Raw genomic sequence first — 20,552 nt, forward strand, 5'->3', positions numbered from 1 at the left:
TGATTAGAAAGATTTTACAGAAGGATTCTAAATGCTTCCAAAATTTATGTGTAAAAAAATATAACACAAACAAACTTTACACTCACACCAGCTGAAATTCCTAAGACCATAACCCATATCCCTACATAAGAAACTTGGAAGAGAATTTAAAAATTGGAAGAAAATATATTTTCTTCAAGGTCAAGATCCAGATTTTACATTTCCAAATGGGTGAAGTCCTCTTTATTTAATTTAACTTTCAATGGCCCAGGAGGACTCTTTTGAAACACAGTTTCACACTACTGACCAGAGAGCTGAATTCTCTGCTGGGCAGGTACATCTTGGCAACCACAGAATAAGAAGGTTTGTTTAAAATCAACAAACAAAAAGTAGTGGCTAGGATGTAGAGAAAAAGGAACCCTCATGCACTGCTGGTGGGAATGCAGACTGGTGCAGCCACTGTGGAGAATAGTATGGAGTTTGCAAATAATGGAACTGATTGAGGTGAGAAACAATTAGAAGGGGAATTTCCATTTGACCCAGTGATCCCACTTCTAGGAATATATCCCAAGAAACTAGAAACACCAATTAGAAAAGATTATGTACCCGTACGTTCATAGCAGAGCAATTCACCATAGCTAAGATTTGGAAATAGCCTAAGTGCCCATCAGCATATGAGTAGATTAAAAAACTGTGGTACATCTACACAATGGAATACTACAGTGTGGTTAAAAAAAAAAAAAAAAAAAAAAAAAGGAATTCTTACCATTTGCAACAGCATGGATGGACCTGGAGAGCATTATACTAAGTGAAATAAGCCAGTCAGAGAAAGATAAATATCACATGATCTCATTCATTTACGGAATATAATGAACAATATAAACTGATGAACAAGTATAGACCCAGAGACAGAGAAGCATTGGTCAGACCATCAAACCTCAGAGGGAATGTAGGAGAGGGTAGGGATAAGGGGGGGAGATCAATCAAAAGGACTTGTATACATGTATATAAGCCTAACTAATCAATACAGACAATAGGGTGGGAGGGGGAAGGGCATGAGTGGAGGGATGGGGAGGCAATGAGGGGATAAGGACACATATGTAATATTTTAATCAATAAAAAAATTTTAAAAAAGAATAAGAAGGTTTACTTAAAGCTCAGCCAGTGTGGCTAAGTGTTTTAGCATCAACCTATGAACCAAGAGGTCATGGTTCAATCTCAAGTCAGGGCAGATGTCCAAGTTGTGGGCTCAATCCCCAGTGGAGGTGTGCAAGAGGCAGCCAGTCAATGATTCTCTCTCATCATTGATGTTTCTCTCTCTCCCTCTCCCTCTCTCTCTGAAATACATGATATATATATTAGAGGCCCAGTGCACGAAATTCGTGCATGGGGGTGAGGGAGTATCCCTCAGCCCAGCCTGCACCCTCTCCAATCTGGGACCCCTCAAGGGATCTTCCACTGCACATTTAGGCCTGGTCCCTCCCAACTGCTCTCCCCTGCTGGCCATCTTGTGCCCACATGGGGGCAGCCATCTTGTGTGTCAGAGTGACAGTCAATTTGCATATTACTCTTTCATTAGATAGGATTTATTTTTTTTTAATAGAACAGAGGGGTAGAGGGTTCCAGGAAAAATGTAAAGAGATAAAACTGCTAGAACAACTAATGTGTTGAGTAGGTTGAGACAAAAGTTATACCTCTCACAGCATTTGGTAAAGCAATAGCAATGCACATATAAAGCACTATCAAAATGAAACAAAAAGTAAAAGTGACTTTACTCTGAAAAAAAAAAATTCAATAACATACATGAAATGTATAAGACATGGCTCTGCTAGGAAAAATCTTTACATAACCATAGTAATATAAACACTGAACAACCACCTCATTTAAATGGATATAATTATCTGAAAGGTGAGGAAAAGGGAAAAGAATATGTGATTAAGAAAGCCTGTTGTAGCCCAGCTGGTATAGCTCAGGAGTTGAGCAATAACTTATGAACCAGGAAGACTCAGTTCAATTCCCAGTCTAGGCACATGCCCAGGTTGTTCCCAATGTGTGGTGTGCAGAAGGCAGCCAACCAATGATTCTCTCTCATCAATGATATTTCTATCTATCTTTCCCTCTCCCTTCCTCTTTGAAACCAACAAAAATATATTTTAAAAAATAAAGAAAGCCTGTCCTAGAAATTCTATAGACTATCTAAAACTGAAAGGAAAAAACAAAACAAAACAAAAAAAACAACCATGTGTAAGAATATTATACAAAAAAAGAAAGAGTCAAATGTGATTATGTTGGAGAGCCTGAATTAAGAAGATAAGGGACAAGAAAATTATGTTCTTTGTAGTTCCCTTAGTAGAACTGATTGACTTTTTCATCTAGATTAGGAGTGGTAGAATATTGACAGGTGGCAACGTAAATAGAATTATCTTATATGTACATAACACATAGACACAGTGTGGTGATGGCCAGCGGAGAAGGAGGGTGGCTAGGTGGAAGTGGGCAAAGGGGGAGCAAATGGGGATGGAAGACTTGGCTTTGGGCGCTGGGCACACAATGCAGTGTGCAGATGATGTTTTATTGAGTTGTACACGTGAAACCTGTTTGGTTTTACAAACCAATGTCACCCGAATAAATTCAAATTTTTTAAATAAACAATTTAAAAAAAAACAATAAAAATAAAATAGAATTACCTACATGTCAGTGCATTTAACAACTATTCTTTATCAATTATGGGTTGGGATTTTTTTTCTCTTCCAGTTTTTTTTTTTTCCTGCTTTTCTTTGTTCCAGAGGAGAAAAAACCTCCAAGGTTGGTTTATCTCAATGCGGCTCATTTTAACTGGAAGTCTCCTACCATCTTCTTTTACATAAATTATCTTAGAAATTACTAGAGGCTCCATGCATGAAAACTCATGCACTGGAGGGGGATCTCTTAGCCCGGCCTGCCCCCTCTCACAGTCTAGGAGCCCTCAAGGGAAGGCAAAGCCCCCATCAAACCTCTACTGTTGCCACTTCTGACAGTGTAAGCCTCGGCCAGCCCTGCTTTCCTGAGCCTCAGGCAGCCCTGGGCAGCTGGGCAGCCACCATCCGAGGCTTGCCTGCACCTGGGGATGGCCTTGGGTGGCTGCAGGGCTGAGGGTGGGTCCAAACGCACCATGCACCTGCCCCCTCCCCACCAGGCCCTGGCGGGGCTGAAAGGACTGGGTGCAACCATCTTTGTGATGGTATGTTGGTCAATTTGCATATTCCCTTTTTATTAGATAGGATGATTAATTTGCAGTGAAGCATTTCTGTCTGTCTTGCTACTTTGGCTTTATTCTGTGTATATCAATGGTGGAGAAATTCTTAAAATCCAACCACTCTTTTGTTATCCTGAATCCAACTTGAATTCCAAAACCAAATTGTGACTCACATAACTCTTGCCTTTTCTCTCAAGCCTTAATTTATAGCAAATGATGTGTGTGTGTGTGTGTGTGTGTGTGTGTGTGTGTGTGTGTGTGGTTTTCCTTAAAAAAGTACAATCTGCCGAAACCGGTTTGGCTCAGTGGATAGAGCGTCGGCCTGCGGACTGAAAGGTTCCAGGTTCGATTACGGTCAAGGGCATATACATTGGTTGGGGGCACATCCCCGGTAGGGGGTGTGCAAGAGGCAGCTGGTCGATGTTTCTCTCTCATCGACGTTTCTAGCTCTCTATTCCTTCTCTCCTCCTCTCTGTAAAAAATTAATAAAATATATTTAAAAAAAGAAAGAAAAGTACAATCTCACAGTATTTAGAACAGGAATGTAGAGAGGCTGAGAAGACAGCATGCTTTGCTCCTTTCCTCCAACTTGTTAGATACTATGTAGTTACAGTTATAGGAATGCTTACATGTTATTATAACACACAGAGAACATTTCAAAACAAAAGCTACCCTCTTATAAGTGTCAGCTGGAGAGTAGAAGTCTTTCTAACAGGAAATCCAGACTGAGAAGGGGCTGCCAAAGTAGCACGCAGGGCTAGACTCTCGTTTTAAGTTCTTGGAAATCAACGAAGAGGTTTTCTAATGTTAGATTATGAATGGCACCCACCCGGGGAAGGGGACCTGACAGTGAGGAAGTCCCCAGCACTCTGTGGCAAGTGTTCCAATATCACAAAACAAGAAGAGGACCCTCATTTTCTGGTGGTTTAGCGGGTGAGGTGCGACCAAGGAATTGTTGGGATCATGGTTCGAGACCCCAAGAAAGAACCAGTCTGAAAAAATGCAAGTAATCCACAAGAAGAAACAGACATAAAGTTAGAAATATGGAGCTTAGTCATGTTTGAATCTCTGGTTCCAGAAACACAACTGTAACCTCCATTCCTTCAAAAAGATACACGAACCCATTAATTTGTCTTATTGCTTTTACCAATTATTTTGAGTTTTACTTCTGACAACTATATCCAAGAATCTTCATGAGGGATCTGTCTACACTTGAACTAGAGATTTAAAGGAGGAGCTTTGAATGCCTATGTCTCAGTTAGGGTTTTGTTTGGTGGCTGTTTCCAGAAATCCTGATAAGCAATAGCTCAAACAAACAAGAAATGTGTCTCACGTGAGAAGAAGTCCAGGATAAGCAGTCTAGGGCAGGTAGGTCTAAGGTCTTACCATCAAGAATCCAGACTTTTTCCAATTTTCCAACTTTTCCCATCCTTAGCAAAGGCTTCAGCATCATGTGCACATTCTAGGTGAAAAGAATAAGGAAGCAGAAAGGCAGCAATAACAGACTCCCACATCCTCCTCATTGGCCCTAACAGAGGTGCATGGTGTCCCTGGCTACACAGGCGTGTGGTCAATTGAGCTGTCAGGTAGTCAGGCTGCATAGTAGAGTAGGGCTGGCAAGGTTGGAACCTAAAGAGACAATGTGATAGTGGCAGTGAGGAGAAGAGGCAGTAAGAAAGGAAATCAAAACTCAAGGGACAGAGTCTGGTCTGCTTGTCTGTTGTCCTCTCGGGAGGGAGATTCTCTTCCCCCTGCCCACTTTTAAGAGTCCTTGAAGGAGCTCTTGCTGTTAAGGGAAAAGATGGTTATCGATATCATTCAGGACACATGCTTAGAAGTGAAAACACTTCTAATAGGTTCAGCTGGGCCTATTCAGCTGGATAGCTGCCTTGCCTAAGAACAAGCCTTCCCAGGGCAGCCCACTTCCAACAGCCAGGATGCAGGGGATACAGAGCCAGCCATGGCCCACCCAGGGCCACTTTAACAAGCCGTTAGTGCCAAAGCTCCCCGTGGGGCTGGCCAAAGCTGTCTTCAGGATTATCCTGCAACACAATTCAACTTTCCTTTCAGTCCACTCCTGCTTCCTCAAAGACCTAAGGCCAGACCAGCACCACCACCCAAGGAGAGAAAGGGGTTAGCAGGGGAAGGGAAGCATCTGAGGCGGACAGAAAGGTCAAGCTTGTTTACAGTCATAGGGGAAATTCCTTTCTTCTGTCTCAGCCCATCCTCCTCCTCATCTGGTGACAGCTCATCTTTTGGAACCAATGGAGCAGAGCAAAAGGAGCCCTACAGTTGGGATCAAAAGGAATTCAAGTCCAGTTTCTCTAATACTCTGGGTCAAACCACTTCACTTCTCTGAGAATTGGAAGAGCAATGGGAAAAACTGGGGAGAACAATGCTATCATCCAAGGTTTGGGGGGAGTAGGCAAATACTGTAGATAAGATAACATGGGACAATGCTTTAGAAACTGTGTTACAGGAGTGGGGGGTGAGTGCTATCTAAAAGCAACAGATAATGGTTTCTGCCCCTTGGTTAGATTGTCTGTGTACCTGAGGATTTTTTAAGTACTAAACTTTCTACCCGGGGCAGACTTGAAAGGTTATACCGCCACCTTGTCTTTGCCTTTGTGTTCCCAAAGCCTGGGCAAGGGAAGAGCAGGGTGGGGTGGGAAAAAGAACTGGAAAATAGATCACAACTCAAATCATGTACCATCCTCAGGATAGATGAGCTTGGCCCCTATATGCCCAAGCAGCTGAGGTTATTCCTAAGAACAATATGCATACACACACCCACACGATAAGCAGCTCTGCCAATGGTAGAACGTCTGCCATTTCATTCCCAGCATGAAAACACTTTAGCCAAAATTTGCTGCAATGTATAATAGTTTGTTAAGGAAGAAAAAAAATAATATTCCAAGCATTAGGGGAAAAAAAAAAAACACCTGGATTATACCACAATAATTACCTTTGGGGGGAAAGATTGTAAGTGAGCTTTATTTCTTCCATGTGCAGTTCCGCAAATTAATTTAAATTACAAACTTGCTACCATGAATATATCATTATCCTTTTTTGATCAGATAAAAGTAATTGTCATAAGAAAAAATTAAAATGTTAATATTTCTTTGATTTTCTATAAATCTGCCTTCTCATACCATCAGTGTCTCTCTCTGGGCTTGAGAGGAGGGGGGAAAAAGAATCCTAAAATAACTTTCATTATTCAACAGAAGCTTTCCAGAGAGCAAATTCCACTCTGAGTCCCTGGTGATAACCATCAGCTGCTTGAAATCGGTTAGAGACTGAATGTTTCTGTCTCCCCAAATTCATAACTAGAAGCCCTAACCCCCAATGTAAATGAATTTGGAGATATGACCTTTTAGGAGGTAATTAAGGTTAAATGAGATCATAAAGATAGGGCCCTAATCCATTAGGATTTTGTCATTATAAGAGACACCAGAGAACCTTCTCTGTGCTCACTTTCTCTCACTCTATCTCCCTTCCTCCCTCCTCTTTCTGTCTCATTCTCACTCTCCCTTTCTTCTTTTTCTCTCTCCACAGAGGAAAGGTTATTTAACGTCATAACAAGAAGACAGCTGTTTGTAGGCCAGGAAGAGAGTTCTCACCAGAAAGCGAGCCAGCTGGCACCTTGATTTTGATTTCTCAGTCTCCAGAACTGTGAGAAATAAATATCTGTTGTTTAAGCCCCCCAGTTGGTGGCTTTTGTTATAGCAGCCCGAGCAGACTAATACATGATCCTGCAGAGACCTCATGCCAGACACCTCAGCACCCAGCAGCTCTAGAATTCCATGCAGTGCCTAGTTCTGCCCTCAAGCTGGGCCCAAGTTCAGAGGCCTGGAGAATTGAGCTATGAGCCCTATTGAAAAAATGTTTCATTCAGGGTGAACCTAGACACTTCATATTTTCACTAACAGTGTCAATCTTAATTGGGAAGGAGCTCTTGCTGTTAAGGGAAAAGTTGGTTATAGATATCATTCGGGACACATGCTTAGAAGTGAAAACACTGGTTCAGCTGGGCCTATTCAGCTGGAGAGCTGCCTTGCCCAAGAAACAAGCCTTCCCAGGGCAGCTCACTTCCAACAGCCAGGAGGCAGGGGAATACAGACCCAGCCGTGGCCCACCCATGGCCACTTTAACAAGCCCTGTTAGTGCCAAAGCTCCCGATGGGTTTGGCCAAAGCTGTCTTCAAGATTGTCCTGCAACACAATTTTGTCAAGTCACAAAGTTTGAAAGGTCAAGAGTAACTGTAATTAAAAACAAAGGATCAGTCCCATGGCAAAGTCACTTCTGTTCTGTTTCCTCTCCAACAAGTGTTATGTCACAAAGAATAGCACATACGCCAATGAAACAGAACAGAGGACCCAGAAATTGTACCCAGCCATTATGCTCAATTAATATTTGACAATGGAGGAAAGAGCATACAATGGAATCAAGACAATCCCTTCAGTAAACGGTGTTGGGAAAATTGGACAGATGCATGCAAAAAAAAAGAAGAAGAAGAAGAGGAAGAAGCAGCAGCAGCTAGACCACCAACTTACACCATACTCAAAATGGATAAAGTACTTAAATATAAGACATGAAACCATAAAAAATCTTAGAAAAATCCATAGGCAGCAAAATATCTGACATATGCCATCACATTATCTTTACCAATACACCTCCTAGGATAATGGAAATGAAGGAGAAAAAATAAACAAAAGGGACTACATCAAAATTAAAAGCTTCTGCACATCAAAAGAAACCATCAACAAAACAGTAAGAAAGCCCACTACATGGGAGAACATATTTGCCACTGTTATATCCTACAAGGGCCAAATCTCCAAAACTTATAGAAAACTCATACATCTTAACAAAAGAAAGATAAACAATCCAATCAAGAAATGGGCAAAAGATTTAAATAGACACTTTTTGAAAGAGGAGATATAGAAGGCTGAGAGACATATGAAAGCATGTTCAAAGTCACTAACTATCCAAGAGATGCAAATCAAAATGATAATGAGATACCATCTCACACCTGTCAGAATGGCTATCATCAACAAAACGACAACTGTGCACTGCTGATGGGAATGCAAACTGGTGCAACCACTGTGGAGAACAGTATGGAGTTTCCTCAAAAAATTAAAAACGGAACTCCCATTTGACCCAGTGATCCACTTTTAGGAATATATTCTAAGATAGCAAAAACATCAGTCAGAAAGGACATTTGCACCCCTATGTTCATAGCAGCACAATTTACAATAGCTAAGATTTGGAAACAACCTCAACCTAAGTGCTCATCAGCAGATGAGTGGATTAAAAAACAGTGGTACATCTACACAATGGAATACTACACTGCTATTAAAAAAAAAAAAAAAAAAAAAGAGGAACTTTTATCATTTGCAACAGCATGAATGGACCTGGAGAGCATTATGCTAAGTGAAATAAACCAGTTGGAGGAAGATAAATATCACATGATCTCACTCATTTGTGAAATATAATGAACAACAAAAACTGTTGAATAAAAATAGATCCAAGACAGAGAAGCATCAAATAGGCTGTCAAACTTGAGAGGGAAGATGGGGTCCAGGGTTGGGGGGCAGAGGTAAGAGATTAACCAAAGACCTTGCTTGCATTTATAGAAGCATAAGGAATGGACACAGACACTAGGAAAGTGAGGGTATGTGCTGGGTGGGGAGGGGAGGGTACATGGCTGGGGAGAGGTCAATGGTGGAGGGGGGGAGATATATGTAATACTATATGTAATACTTTAAACAATAAAGAATTTTTAAAATAAATAAAAATAAAATGTACTACAAAGCAAAAAAAAAAAAAAAAAAAAAAAAGAATAGCACAGATTGCAGTGAGCAGGCAACACACCAAATGATTTCATGGAGATTGCCTTTATTTTCACATTCAGTAGTCAGGATGAAATTCCACATTAGATGTGCCTTTTTGCAAACCCCAGCTTTGACGAATACTTCCAGGTTTTCAAGTGGCAAAAAAAAAAAAAAAATCAAGTTGCAACTCACTTCCAAATTATCTTTTACTCATTGCGTACACGTTGATTTCTCTTTTGCTGCATAGCCCAAAAAAACGAATGTTAGGTCAAGTTCAAATTTCTTTATCATTCAGGTCTACATCATTTAAATAACGTTCAGGAAAGTTTCAGTTGCTTTTTTAAGCTACTAGAATGCAGTCCTTCCCCAATCACAAATCGTTTTTCCCAAGTCCTCCGCCGGCAGGAAACAGTTCAGTGGTTAGGAATGGACCTCTGTGACTGCAGAGCGGGCTTCACCACTCAGGAGCTGCCGCACTGTCTCAGGAAGGCAATCTCGATTTCATCCATGATTAAAGCAGAGGCGACCGTAATGAGACTCTGCCCAACTCGATAGGGGCGTTGGGACACATCAAACCTTACATTCTTCCTTAGTTTCAAACCAGTTGGCGTTGCCCCCACAGCTGTCATACCAGAACTGTTGGCAAGCCCGCTTGTTCTTGTTATAGTACTACTTCAGGGTGTAATCCTGGCACTCGCCTTCCATGGGATCCATCAAACAGGGACCTGCCACAAAGCAAAGGCAAGGGGTTGCATTTCCTGTACGAGCATGATGGGAAGGGAGCAATGGTTTGGTGGTATGTGCCTGAAAATGAATCCTAGCCCCTCTATCTACTGGCTGTGTAGCCTTGAGCAAGACACAGTCTTTCTGAGCCTCAGTTTTCTAGACCAGTGGTCGGCAAACTGTGGCTCACGAGCCACATGCGGCTCTTTGGCCCACAAAATACCACGGTCTGGGCAAGTCTATTTTGAAGAAGTGGCATTAAAAGAAGTTTAAGTTTAAAATTTTTGGCTCTCAAAAGAAATTTCAATCTTTGTACTGTTGATATTTGGCTCTGTTGACTAACGAGTTTGCCAACCACTGTCCTAAACCATACAAACAATCTTAAAAAAAAAAAAAAACCTTCATAAGTTGTTGTTGTAAGGTGTTACATAACGTGTGAAAGGTGTAATACAATTTCAGGTATTATTTTGCACAGTACCCAACACATTTATACTCACGCATAAATGAGTGAGTGGATGAATAAGTAAATAAATCTTTCTGATACTGAGAATTCCTTACTTGTTTATTATACTTATTTCCCTCTTTATTCAAACCATCTCAGTGGCTTCCTAATCTCAAAGCCTTCTAATAGCCTAAGCAAATACAGTTTATGTATTATTTATTGCATCTTGACACTTACCCAAGAAGTTAATATTAAAAGGAAAACAGGATGTTCCTGGGAAATGCAGAAACCGTTGGGAATCAACAAGTGACAACCGAGCAAAATCTGGGATACAGTTGGTTCTAAATCAGACATTAGTTTTCATTGCAGGCCAGCCACTTACCTCCCGTTTCCCTGGGCCTTCCAATCACTCCCACATAAGGAAGTTATCTCGCTTCAGAAAGTGAGCATTAAAATGTGTGGTTTGTTCCTGGGAAGCTACTGATACTCTCCCATTAGTGTAATCAGCGCAGACTAGTTCTCTTGAATGAGTGACCAGATGCGCTGGACCCAAGGGGATGAGATGCACTCTTAGTGGGGTAACGAACGGTCCTACGCCTTGGAATTGGAATTGGTCTGCTGCATTGCTCTGACTTGGGGGTTGGGGGGGGGGGGGGGGGTAGAAAACAGGCAGTGAGGGCTCAGGAGAAGGATCAGAGAAGGATACATGCAAATGCTCCTCCAAAAATATTATTGGAGTCAATAGAAAAATATTCCGGTGGTGAACTTTTGACTGTACTCTCTGGATCCAACAAAAAGATCAAATGGATTTAGGGCTCAGCAATCAGCTGACACCAACTTCTACCATTACAAACCGATTCCAAACTGACAGGACTTGTTTAAATGGATCCTTACTTTGCCCTGGATGGGTGGCTCAGTTGCTTAGGCCATAAACCAAAAGGTCTCAAGGTTCGATTCCTGGTTAAGACATACAATCAGGTTGTAGATTTGATCCCCATCAGAATGCACATGGGAGGTAACTGATCAATGTTTTTCTTCTCTCTCTCTCTCTCTCTCTCTCTCTCTCTCTCTCTCTCTCTCTCTCTCTCTCTCCCCCTCCTCTCCCCTCCCCTCCCCTCCTCTTTCCTCTTCTCTCCTCTTCTCTCCTCTCCTTCTCTCTACCTCTCTCTCCCTTCCTCTATCTCTAGAATCAATAAAAGACATATTCACAGTTGAGTATTTATAAGTAAACAAACAAATCAATCTATCTACCATTACTTTTCCTAGTGAGACTTTGTGGCTTTTGGCTTTAGAAGCCCCATCCTTGAATTTAATCTGGGAGACAACCAGCTGTTGCTTCTCCTGGATTATTCTTCAAGAGCAGCATGCCTCGACGAAACCGGTTTGGCTCAGCAGTAGAGCGTCGGTCTGGGGACTGAAAGGTCCCGGGTTCAGTTCCGGTCAAGGGCATGTACATTGGTTGTGGGCACATCCCCAGTGGGGGGGGGGGGTGCAAGAGGCAGCTGATCAATGTTTCTCTCTCATTGACGTTTCTAGCTCTCTCTCTCCCTTCCTCTCTGTAAAATATCAATAAAATATATTTTTTTTTAAAAGAGCAGCATGCCTTACAGACCCTTCTGCAATGAGGGACATATTCTATGTCTGCACTAACACAGTAGTCACTGCTCATGTGGCTGTTGGGTATTTGAAATATGGCTGTTGCATCCAAGGAACTGAATTTTCAGTTTTATTTAATTTAAATGATTTTCTATTTAAATAGCCCATGTGGCTAGTCGTCGGTCAGCACAGCTACAGGAAAGTCAATCCTGGATGCTTTAAACTATCATCTCCAAGGTACTCTGTGCAACCTAAAGGAGCCTCAGAGTCGTAAGTTTTCTTTTATCAGTATGATATGGCATTTAGGGGGGAAGAAGGGGAAAGCAAGTTTTCACTTGAGCAATTATTGCTATGTCCTAATGTTATATTTGCATTGTTTTTACCAAGAGTGTTAACATTTGCCTTTCTTAAAAGAATTCTATAGCAGCAATCAGTTTTACTCAAACAAGTCCACGAAACCAGGAGTGAAGAAAAGGAGAAGAGAAAGGAGAACACTGGATAGGTTTGAAGAACAGCTACAATGACATTGCAATATGCCTGGCCTGGTTCTCTCTACTGACACATATGTCTCATGATGTAGCCCTTCTTGGAGGAGAAAGCCATGTGTGTGTGCTTTGGAGATAGCACTGAAATTGAAAATTATACCAAGATCAGCTTGGGTTCTATGACAATTCTTTACAAGTACATGCAATAAAAGGTTGCAGGTACCATGGAAGAATTTAGCTTAAGATACAGGCGCACAAAGAAGGCCATGAAAATTTAAGACTCTAAGTAGTAGTGAAACTTGAACTAAATATTAAGAGATGAGTAGATGGAATCCAGGTGGAAGGCTGCAAATGGACAGATGAGCATGAGCAAAGGCATGGGGACTTGGAATAAAGAACAGGGGATCGGGGCTACTGCAAATGGTGCAAAAGGTGTATGTAGGGAAGTGGCAACCAGTAGGCCTCCGAGGACACTGCAAGGTCTAATCACAGAGGCCTGTGTGCCTTATTCAGGCATCTGAACATTGTCTTATAAACCAGGGGAACGTCCAGCTCGTAAAATTATTTGGTCTGGCCCTGCCCAGGCATTAGGGTGAGATAATTAAGTGTTTGACCAAAGATAGCAGGCTAATTTTTAAGTTGCTATGTTTATATGACCCAGAAATGATGTTATAAATATCCAAATGGCCCTTGGCAGGAAAAAAAAAGTTCCCCGCCCCTATAATATAAACCATTGGGAAATAAAGAAGACAAACGACAGGATCAGATTTCGATTTTAGATAACTTAATTTGGTGTTCAGAATGGAATAGAAAGGAGGACAAACTTGGAGAAATGAGACTCGTTAAACAGCATTGCAATTACACTCAAGGTGAAAGCCAAGGCATTAAAAGGGAAGATTGTGGGAAAGGGAATGGATCTGAGAGATGCTGAGGAGGAAGTCACACGAAGATGTGGTCACCAGTTTGAGGCAGGAGGAGAGGAGAGGAGAAAATTAGTGATGTTTGGGTTTTAGCTTTCCATTCCTGGGTCAGTGGAGGTTCATTACAATAAAGAATAAAGGTGAAGAAAATTTGAAAGGGAAAGATGAGTCCCATTTGTTTAATTAAGTTTGTCTGAAATGACTGGGGGCATGTGCAATGGTGCCATCTGGAGGACGGTGGCTAAGCTGGTCTGCAGCTCAGGAGAGAGTGAAAGCTGGAAGGTAGGGATTTGAAGTCATCAGTACAGAGGGGCTAGAGGAAGTCATGGCGGGAAAACTTGTCCCTGTAGGATGTGTAGAGTCCTTGGAGGACTGAAGAAAGGACCTTGGGGAAGGCATTGCAGGTTTACCATCAAATTCATGAAGCCTAAGCTTCAGGGCTCCTCATTTGCATCAAATATTCACTTTTGGTTTAAATGTTAATAATTTCATATGCTTTCTAAATTAAAGAGGGCTCCTAGATGATAAATTTCAGGTTTTATGAAACTTGGTTCTTTCTGTGGGGCTAGACCTGGAAAGAGGAGCCCAGATGGACTGATCAGAAGTAGAACAAGAGGAGAATATCTCTGGGGCGAAGAGAGGACGATGTTTGAAGAAGAAGGTTGCAGCCAGCAATGGCCCCCTCCCAAAGAGCTCAAGTCAATACTAGAGACAGCTCTTCAGAAATTTGGGGGACCCTCAGGCCTTAGTTTTTGTCTGTGAGTAGGACTGGATTAGATGGCCTGTCAACTGTCCTCCTCCTCTTTCACCTTGACTTTGTAGGAAAGGCTCCCTTGGAGCAGGGGTACTCACTCGTGGCTGCTCAGTGGAATTTCTGGGTAGCTCCCCAGCCCAGCAATTCTGATTGAATTGGTCTGGGTTGCGGTCTGGGCTTTGAGAATTTTTAGAGATTCCTATTTTACAGCCAAGACTGAAAACAACTGCCTCAGCGAAGTACCTGACAATATTACATACTGAGAACAGAATGGTCAACAGGATAAGTGCGATCCTGAATTTTTCAGCTAAGGAGATAAACTGTGCTGCTGGGAGTGACCACTCCTCTGTCCATCAGTTTTGTTATTATTTCCTTTAAACATCTGTTTACTTTGGAACCTAAGTGGTAGGACATATCTGCATCTTAATACCTACCTTATGTTGTAGGCTTGTTACATGGCAAACACATAAATTAACAAGTTTTATCCTCAAAACAACCCTGTGAGATAGGTATTCACACAATCCTCACTTTACTGATCATAAAACAGAGCCACAGAAGTGTGGCCACTTAGCTAGCTGCCCCAGATAGAGAACCATCTAGGCACATTCAAAACCTCTGGGCAATTATCTCTCATTTATTGTAAGCAGGACTGACCACACCACTCACTAGAAATTCTTCCAGCCATCTTTTTCCCTACATTTTACAAACTTGAGAGTCAAATCCTCCCAAACCTCTTTCTAATGTTGTCACTGAGTTGCTCACTTTGTTGAGCCCATGTAAGGGGTCACATCGTATCTGCATTATTACCTGCTATAGCCCTAAATCATTGCTAGTTGTTTTAGATGAACCCAAAGGTTCCTGAAACTTGGTCAGCACCTATGTGGCCATTCATAGATGGAGGAGCTTCCTACAAGCCAGTGCATTGTCCTACAGGTCAGGAGTATGTTTGCTGCTTCTGCAATAGATCATTGCTTCGCCACAATGAAATACAGACATTTCATAGGATGTGCTCCCATCCGACCCACTGAAACAGCTTCTGTTCAGCACCAAGTTTACATGTAGGTGAAAGTTAGTCCTTAAATATGGTCTTAAACTAATTTCTTTAGCTGCATATATGAATTTGTATATTTGGAAGGAAAGTATATAAAAGCCAACATTTGTAAGCTAACACACATAGTATGCAGGATTTAAAAAAAAAGATTTTAAAAAGTAAACTCAAGGAGTAAGGAATAGTTGTTTTTGTTTTTTACCAGAAGTGGTGTCTGAATTTACTTCTCTCCCATTTTTCTTCTGTTTTGCAGACATTTCTGGTTTGTTTTCTTCAGTGGCATATCCATTCTTTACATAATTTTCAAGTGTTTCTGGCTGAATTATAGATGTCATCATTGCTGTTCTGTTCTCCTCTAGAAAAAAATGTGTTGCTTCAAGTGCTTCCAAATCATCAGCAAAGCCAGATATGCCACGCCGGCGCTTGGGCAGCCTGTATAAAAACAATCCGTGCCAAACCGATTAACTAAACCATGAGAACTGAGAGGTTCATTTCCCAATCGACACTACTGAGCTCAATAAAGCTGTGGGTTTGAGCATTTCCCAATGACTTCGTTATCACATTGGACAAAAGTAGCAATAATATGTTTCGCATTATTAACTTTAATAAGATGGGCATGGGGTGGAATGGAAATTTTTAGTTTTTGCTTTTATACACTTATGTGTTCTTTCAATGTTTTATATTGTCCTGTATTACTCTTAAGGAAAGAAAAGACACACCATATCAGAGTTGTCAAACACAGGAGCATTCTCGCTCCAATAGTTTGGGTCAGGTCAAGGACTGACCCTGCCTGTGACCTTTCTCTGGGGCAGTGGTTGGCAAACCACAGCTCTCGAGCCACATGTGGCTCTTTGGCCCCTTGAGTGTGGCTCTTCCACAAAATACCACGTGCGGACATGCACATACAGTGCGGTTGAAACGTCGTGGCCCATGTGCAGAAGTCGGTTTTCGGCCTGGGCGAGTCTATTTTGAAGAAGTGGCATTAGAACAATCAAGGGGCCAAAGAGCCGCACGCGGCTCGTGAACCACAGTTTGCCGACCACTGCTTTAGGGAGTTGTCTCCTGCAAGGGACAGAGCTAGGGGACAATCTCAGCTCTGCCCTCAGCCCACCTCTGAATAAGTGATTGCATCCGAGTGTCCCCTCGGCTGGGGCCCCCACATTCTTCAATGAGCTCTGGGGGTGGGTACTGGTTTGTTCCACCTGAAAGTAAAATTTCAAAATAAAGTCAAATCAAATAAAGCATAAAATAATATAAAACTTGAAAATAAACTAAACACAAGGTAAAATGAAGCATAAAAACAAAATATTATCCATTAACACAAAAACTTAAAAGACAAAATAAACTAAAATAAAGCATAAAATACAGTAAAACATACAACAAGGCAAAATAAAAAGCAAAACAAAATAAAAATGAAATGAAGCAAAACATAAAAATAAAAATCCATTGACATAAAATTAAAAAAATGTAAAATTTAAGTAAAGCATAAAACAAATACAAAAATAAAATTTTAAAAAATGAAAACATAAAATGCATGCTATCATATGAATAATGTAAAATTACAACATAAAAGACTATAAGAAAACAAAGTGCAACCTAACATAATAAAACATTAAAAAGATGAAATAAAACATAGTAGAAAAGGGATTCATTCAGCCTTCGTCTCCCTCAAAGAATCACTAAGCCATCAGCTATATCTTGCAAATCTCTCTTCCATCTCCTACAACAATAAGAAATCTCAAGTTTGCCAAAACCGGTTTGGCTCAATGTCTAGAGCTTCGGCTTGGGGACTGAAGGGCCCGGGTTCGATTCCGGTCAAGGGCATGTACCTTGGTTGCGGGCATATCCCCAGTAGGGGATGTGCAAGAGGCAGCTGATCGATGACTCTCTCTCATCGATGTTTCTAACTCTCTATCTCTCTCCCCTCCTCTCTGTACAAAATCAATAAAATATTTTTTTTTAAAGAAAAGAAAAGAAATTGCAAGCTCAGAGTGCTTCACTGACCTTTCTAGGGCCCCACAGCTCCCTAGTGGCAAAAGTAGGACCAAAACTAAGCCATTGATCTTTGTGTCTCTCCAACTGGAGGGGCACAAATGCTGTGTCAGTACTTCTAGGTGTCCATCAGATTCCCTTTGAGCCCTTCACTGATGGGCAGATGTCCCTCAAGTCTCCCAGCAGGAAGCCTTGATATCACACCCACTTATAAACTGAGAAACTCATGTCTCCCAGAAGGAAGGCCTCACAGGTCACCTCGAGGCACCCTGTACATGACCTGATTTGGATTAGCAGTGGTGGACGGAGCCCAAGACAAACTCGTGTAAATGTGACCAGATCAATATCCACCGCCAAATCCCAATGATCTCCATTATCATGCTAGGAATACAGCTTTGGTACCTGCTGCTCATGAATTTGATTCAACTAGTTTGGTTCTGATTGGAGGTGAGGAGATGGGGAAGAATTCCTGTCCAGGTGCACTGTCAGGGTGCCCCTTAACCTTCACTATTGGCTCCATCCACCCAACCTGAGCAAGTCCCAGAAAAATAAATGTCATATACTCTTGTTACTCAAAGCGTGGTCCATGGACTACCAGCATCAGCATCATTTGGGAGCTTGAGAAAAATGCAGAATCCCAGCCCCAGCTCAGACCTACTGAATCCGAAGCTACATTTGACAAGACTCCCCAGGAGATGCATGTGAAAATTAGAGAAGCACTGTTATACACCACTGGATTCTGAGAAATAGTAATAGCAATAACTATGCCACTTAATTGTACAGCACTGGTGCTTTTGAACCCCCTCCATGCACATATTTGAATGTAGGCTTCACAAATAAGAAAGAGATTGTCATTTTCATTTTGGTAAATGAGAAAATTGAGAGGTTTTGGGGAGACTTGAGGCTTCCCAACCACCAGCTGAGAGGTTCCAGACAAGAAACCAACACTAGGCTTGGCACAGTGTCAGGGCAATGGCAGCTCAGGCTTTTCAGGAAACAGGGTGCTCCTCTACCATCTTCCCAGAGGTTGTGGGGCTGCATGCACCTCAGCAAGGATGAAGGTTCAGTGGGCGCCTGCTCGCCCAAATGCCAGGCTGTGCAGTAATTCTCTCTCCCCCAAAGCCGCCCCCCCACCCCCCGAGGCATCCCCATGCTCAGAGACTGCTCACTTTTTAGGAGGTTCAGGAAGGCCCATGTGAAGCGCCTGGCGTAGGCCACCTCTGGGTCTGAGATGCCCTGCAGGTGCAGCAGGTGCTGCTCAGAGGGGGTGCTGGCCACTCCAGCCAGCTCAGCCAGCTCACGAGTCCCCACACCGGGACCCAAGGCCAGCACAAACAGAGTGATGCCCTTGCACTTGGCCTCCAAGGACAGAGTCCTCAGCTTCTCCCGGTCCCAGCTGCTCGTCTCACTGGCCACGATGGTGAAGAGAACCTGTGCCCTCCTGGGCAGCGGGGCTGCCTGGAGCACCTTCTCTAGTGTCCACTCCAGGGCGTGGCCCAAGGCAGGGGCTCCCTGAAGGGTGTGGCCCATGGCCTCCCGGATGTGCCTCTGCATCTGTGTCTGGTGGCCATGGGAGGTCAGGAGGAAAGCCTCCAGCACGGGGGGCTGTGCTGCTCCCGGCCGGAAGCCTGGAGTCGTGTATGTCACCAGAGCCACGCGTGCCCCGTAGAGAGACGTGTCGGGCTGCGCAGCCACCTCCAGGTTGTCGAGCACGGTGTCCACTAGATGCAACGCGGCTTGGTACACATCGGTGCCGACGCTGTGGGAGCTGTCCACCACGAACGCCATGTCCACGTCCACTGCCAGGGGCCCAGGGGACCTGCACTCCGGGGCTGGTCGGCACTTGTCTGGGAAGGAAGGGCAGGAGAGGCCAGAGTTACCATGCATCCCTTTCCTTTCCGTGCAAACACACTTCCAGACTCTCGGCAAGAACAGGCACTGCTAAACGATATTTGCATTGTGTTGACAAGGGCCGCAGATGGGGGCTGTAAGTAAATGCCCGTTTTTCAGGAGAAAGAATTGAGACGACGATCCCACGTTTAATATTTTTAACTACTGGGCCATGTGGCTTCTTCATTTTTAGGTTCCCAGACATCTGCCTGGGTCAGTCCAGGTTCTACCTATTCCTGAGTGGGTGGCCTTGAGCAAATTACTCAGCCTTCCCGCTGCCTCAGTTTCCTCATCTGTCAGACAGGGACAGTGATGAGAATGATAGTACCTACCTTGTGAGGTTTAAGTTTTTAAAATGATTTAATATTTGTAACTGCTCAGAACAATGCCTGATACAGGAGGAAAAAAAAAACACCTCAAGTTCAATGAATACCAGCTAGGTCTATGCTTCTTCAGGAGAGGAAACTGAGGCCCAGAGAGACAGCGTGTCAAATGAGATGATGGATGTGAAAGCAGTTCATCCGCTGTAACATTCTCTGCCAATGGCAATGACTGCATTTGACTTGACCCAGTTCTCAGGACCAGATCTCTGATGGCAGCGATACATCTTAGTGTGGATCAAGAAGAGGAAACAATTAAATCCCCTTTTGATTTCACAAATAGGACTCCAGCCCCGTGGGCATGGATGAGAACTCTCTACACATGGGCGTGCATGGGTTTCAGCACAAAATTTTCTCTGGCACAGCCTGGTGTGACATGTGGGACAGAATGATGGATGCTGAAGACAGAGACATTGAATGACCTGCCAATATCCCATGATGACCTGCCAAATCCAGGCCTAAACCCAGGACTCTTGACTCATAGTTCTGTGGTCTTCTGCCCTACACACTACGGTGCCACTAAAGGAAGAACACAAACCCAGCCATCCACAGGAACCTGGCAGGACAGGTAAGTAAGCAGAACAGGCCAAAGGCAAGACAATAGGGAGGGAAGGAGAGAGGAGGCACTAGCAGGCACTTGCCCCATCCAAAGTGGGTAGACACAGCTGAAACCGGCTTGGCTCAGTGGATAGAGTGTCGGCCTGTGGACTGAAAAGTCCCCGGTTCGATTCCGGTCAAGGGCATGTACCTTAGTTGCGGGCACATCCCCAGTAGGGGGTGTGCAAGAGGCAGCTGATAGATGATTCTCTCATTGACGTTTTTAACTCTCTATCTCTCTCTGTTCCTCTCTCTGTAAAAATAAAATAAAATAAAATAAAATAAAATAAAATAAAATAAAATAAAATAAATTAAATAAAATAAAATAAAAATAATAATAACAAAGTGGGTAGACACAGCTCAGCTCTGGCTGACTGTGGCCACATGGGAACCCAGCATCTGTGACTCCAGACCATTCTGACTTCCTAAGAAAAAGGAATTTCCAGATTAACAGGAAATTCCCAGATTCTAAAACTCTGCACGTGCCAATAAAATAAGACATATGCAGAACAGATCTGGCCTTTGGCCACCAATTAATTAATCCTGTTCTATGCACATCAGTCCAATCAAAAATGCTGCCCATGCTTACCATAGCAGAGGACACAGCGGGCCATGTGCTCCACGTCCTGCTGGCTCTTAGTCTCCCAAGAGAATAAGTGAAATCTGTTGGTTCCATCCAT

The 20,552-nt window shown here is 42.9% G+C and overlaps 1 protein-coding gene across 1 annotated transcript in view; it reads right to left on the reverse strand.

Annotated features, from left to right (window-relative positions):
- Window positions 1-9,080: 9,080 nt before the first annotated feature.
- The window catches only part of LOC118715360 (collagen alpha-4(VI) chain), a 94,413-nt gene continuing 82,941 nt past the window's right edge, over window positions 9,081-20,552 (reverse strand). The window contains exons 34-38 of the mRNA XM_036431515.2: window positions 20,462-20,552; window positions 18,175-18,852; window positions 16,125-16,215; window positions 15,216-15,445; window positions 9,081-9,770 (exon numbers count right to left, since the gene is read on the reverse strand). Coding sequence (XP_036287408.1) covers window positions 9,715-9,770; window positions 15,216-15,445; window positions 16,125-16,215; window positions 18,175-18,852; window positions 20,462-20,552 — 1,146 coding nt within the window. The 3' untranslated portion in view covers window positions 9,081-9,714. The remainder of the gene's footprint in view (window positions 9,771-15,215; window positions 15,446-16,124; window positions 16,216-18,174; window positions 18,853-20,461) is intronic.

Source organism: Pipistrellus kuhlii, unplaced genomic scaffold (assembly GCF_014108245.1).
Source record: "Pipistrellus kuhlii isolate mPipKuh1 unplaced genomic scaffold, mPipKuh1.p scaffold_m20_p_11, whole genome shotgun sequence".
NCBI lineage: Eukaryota > Metazoa > Chordata > Mammalia > Chiroptera > Vespertilionidae > Pipistrellus > Pipistrellus kuhlii.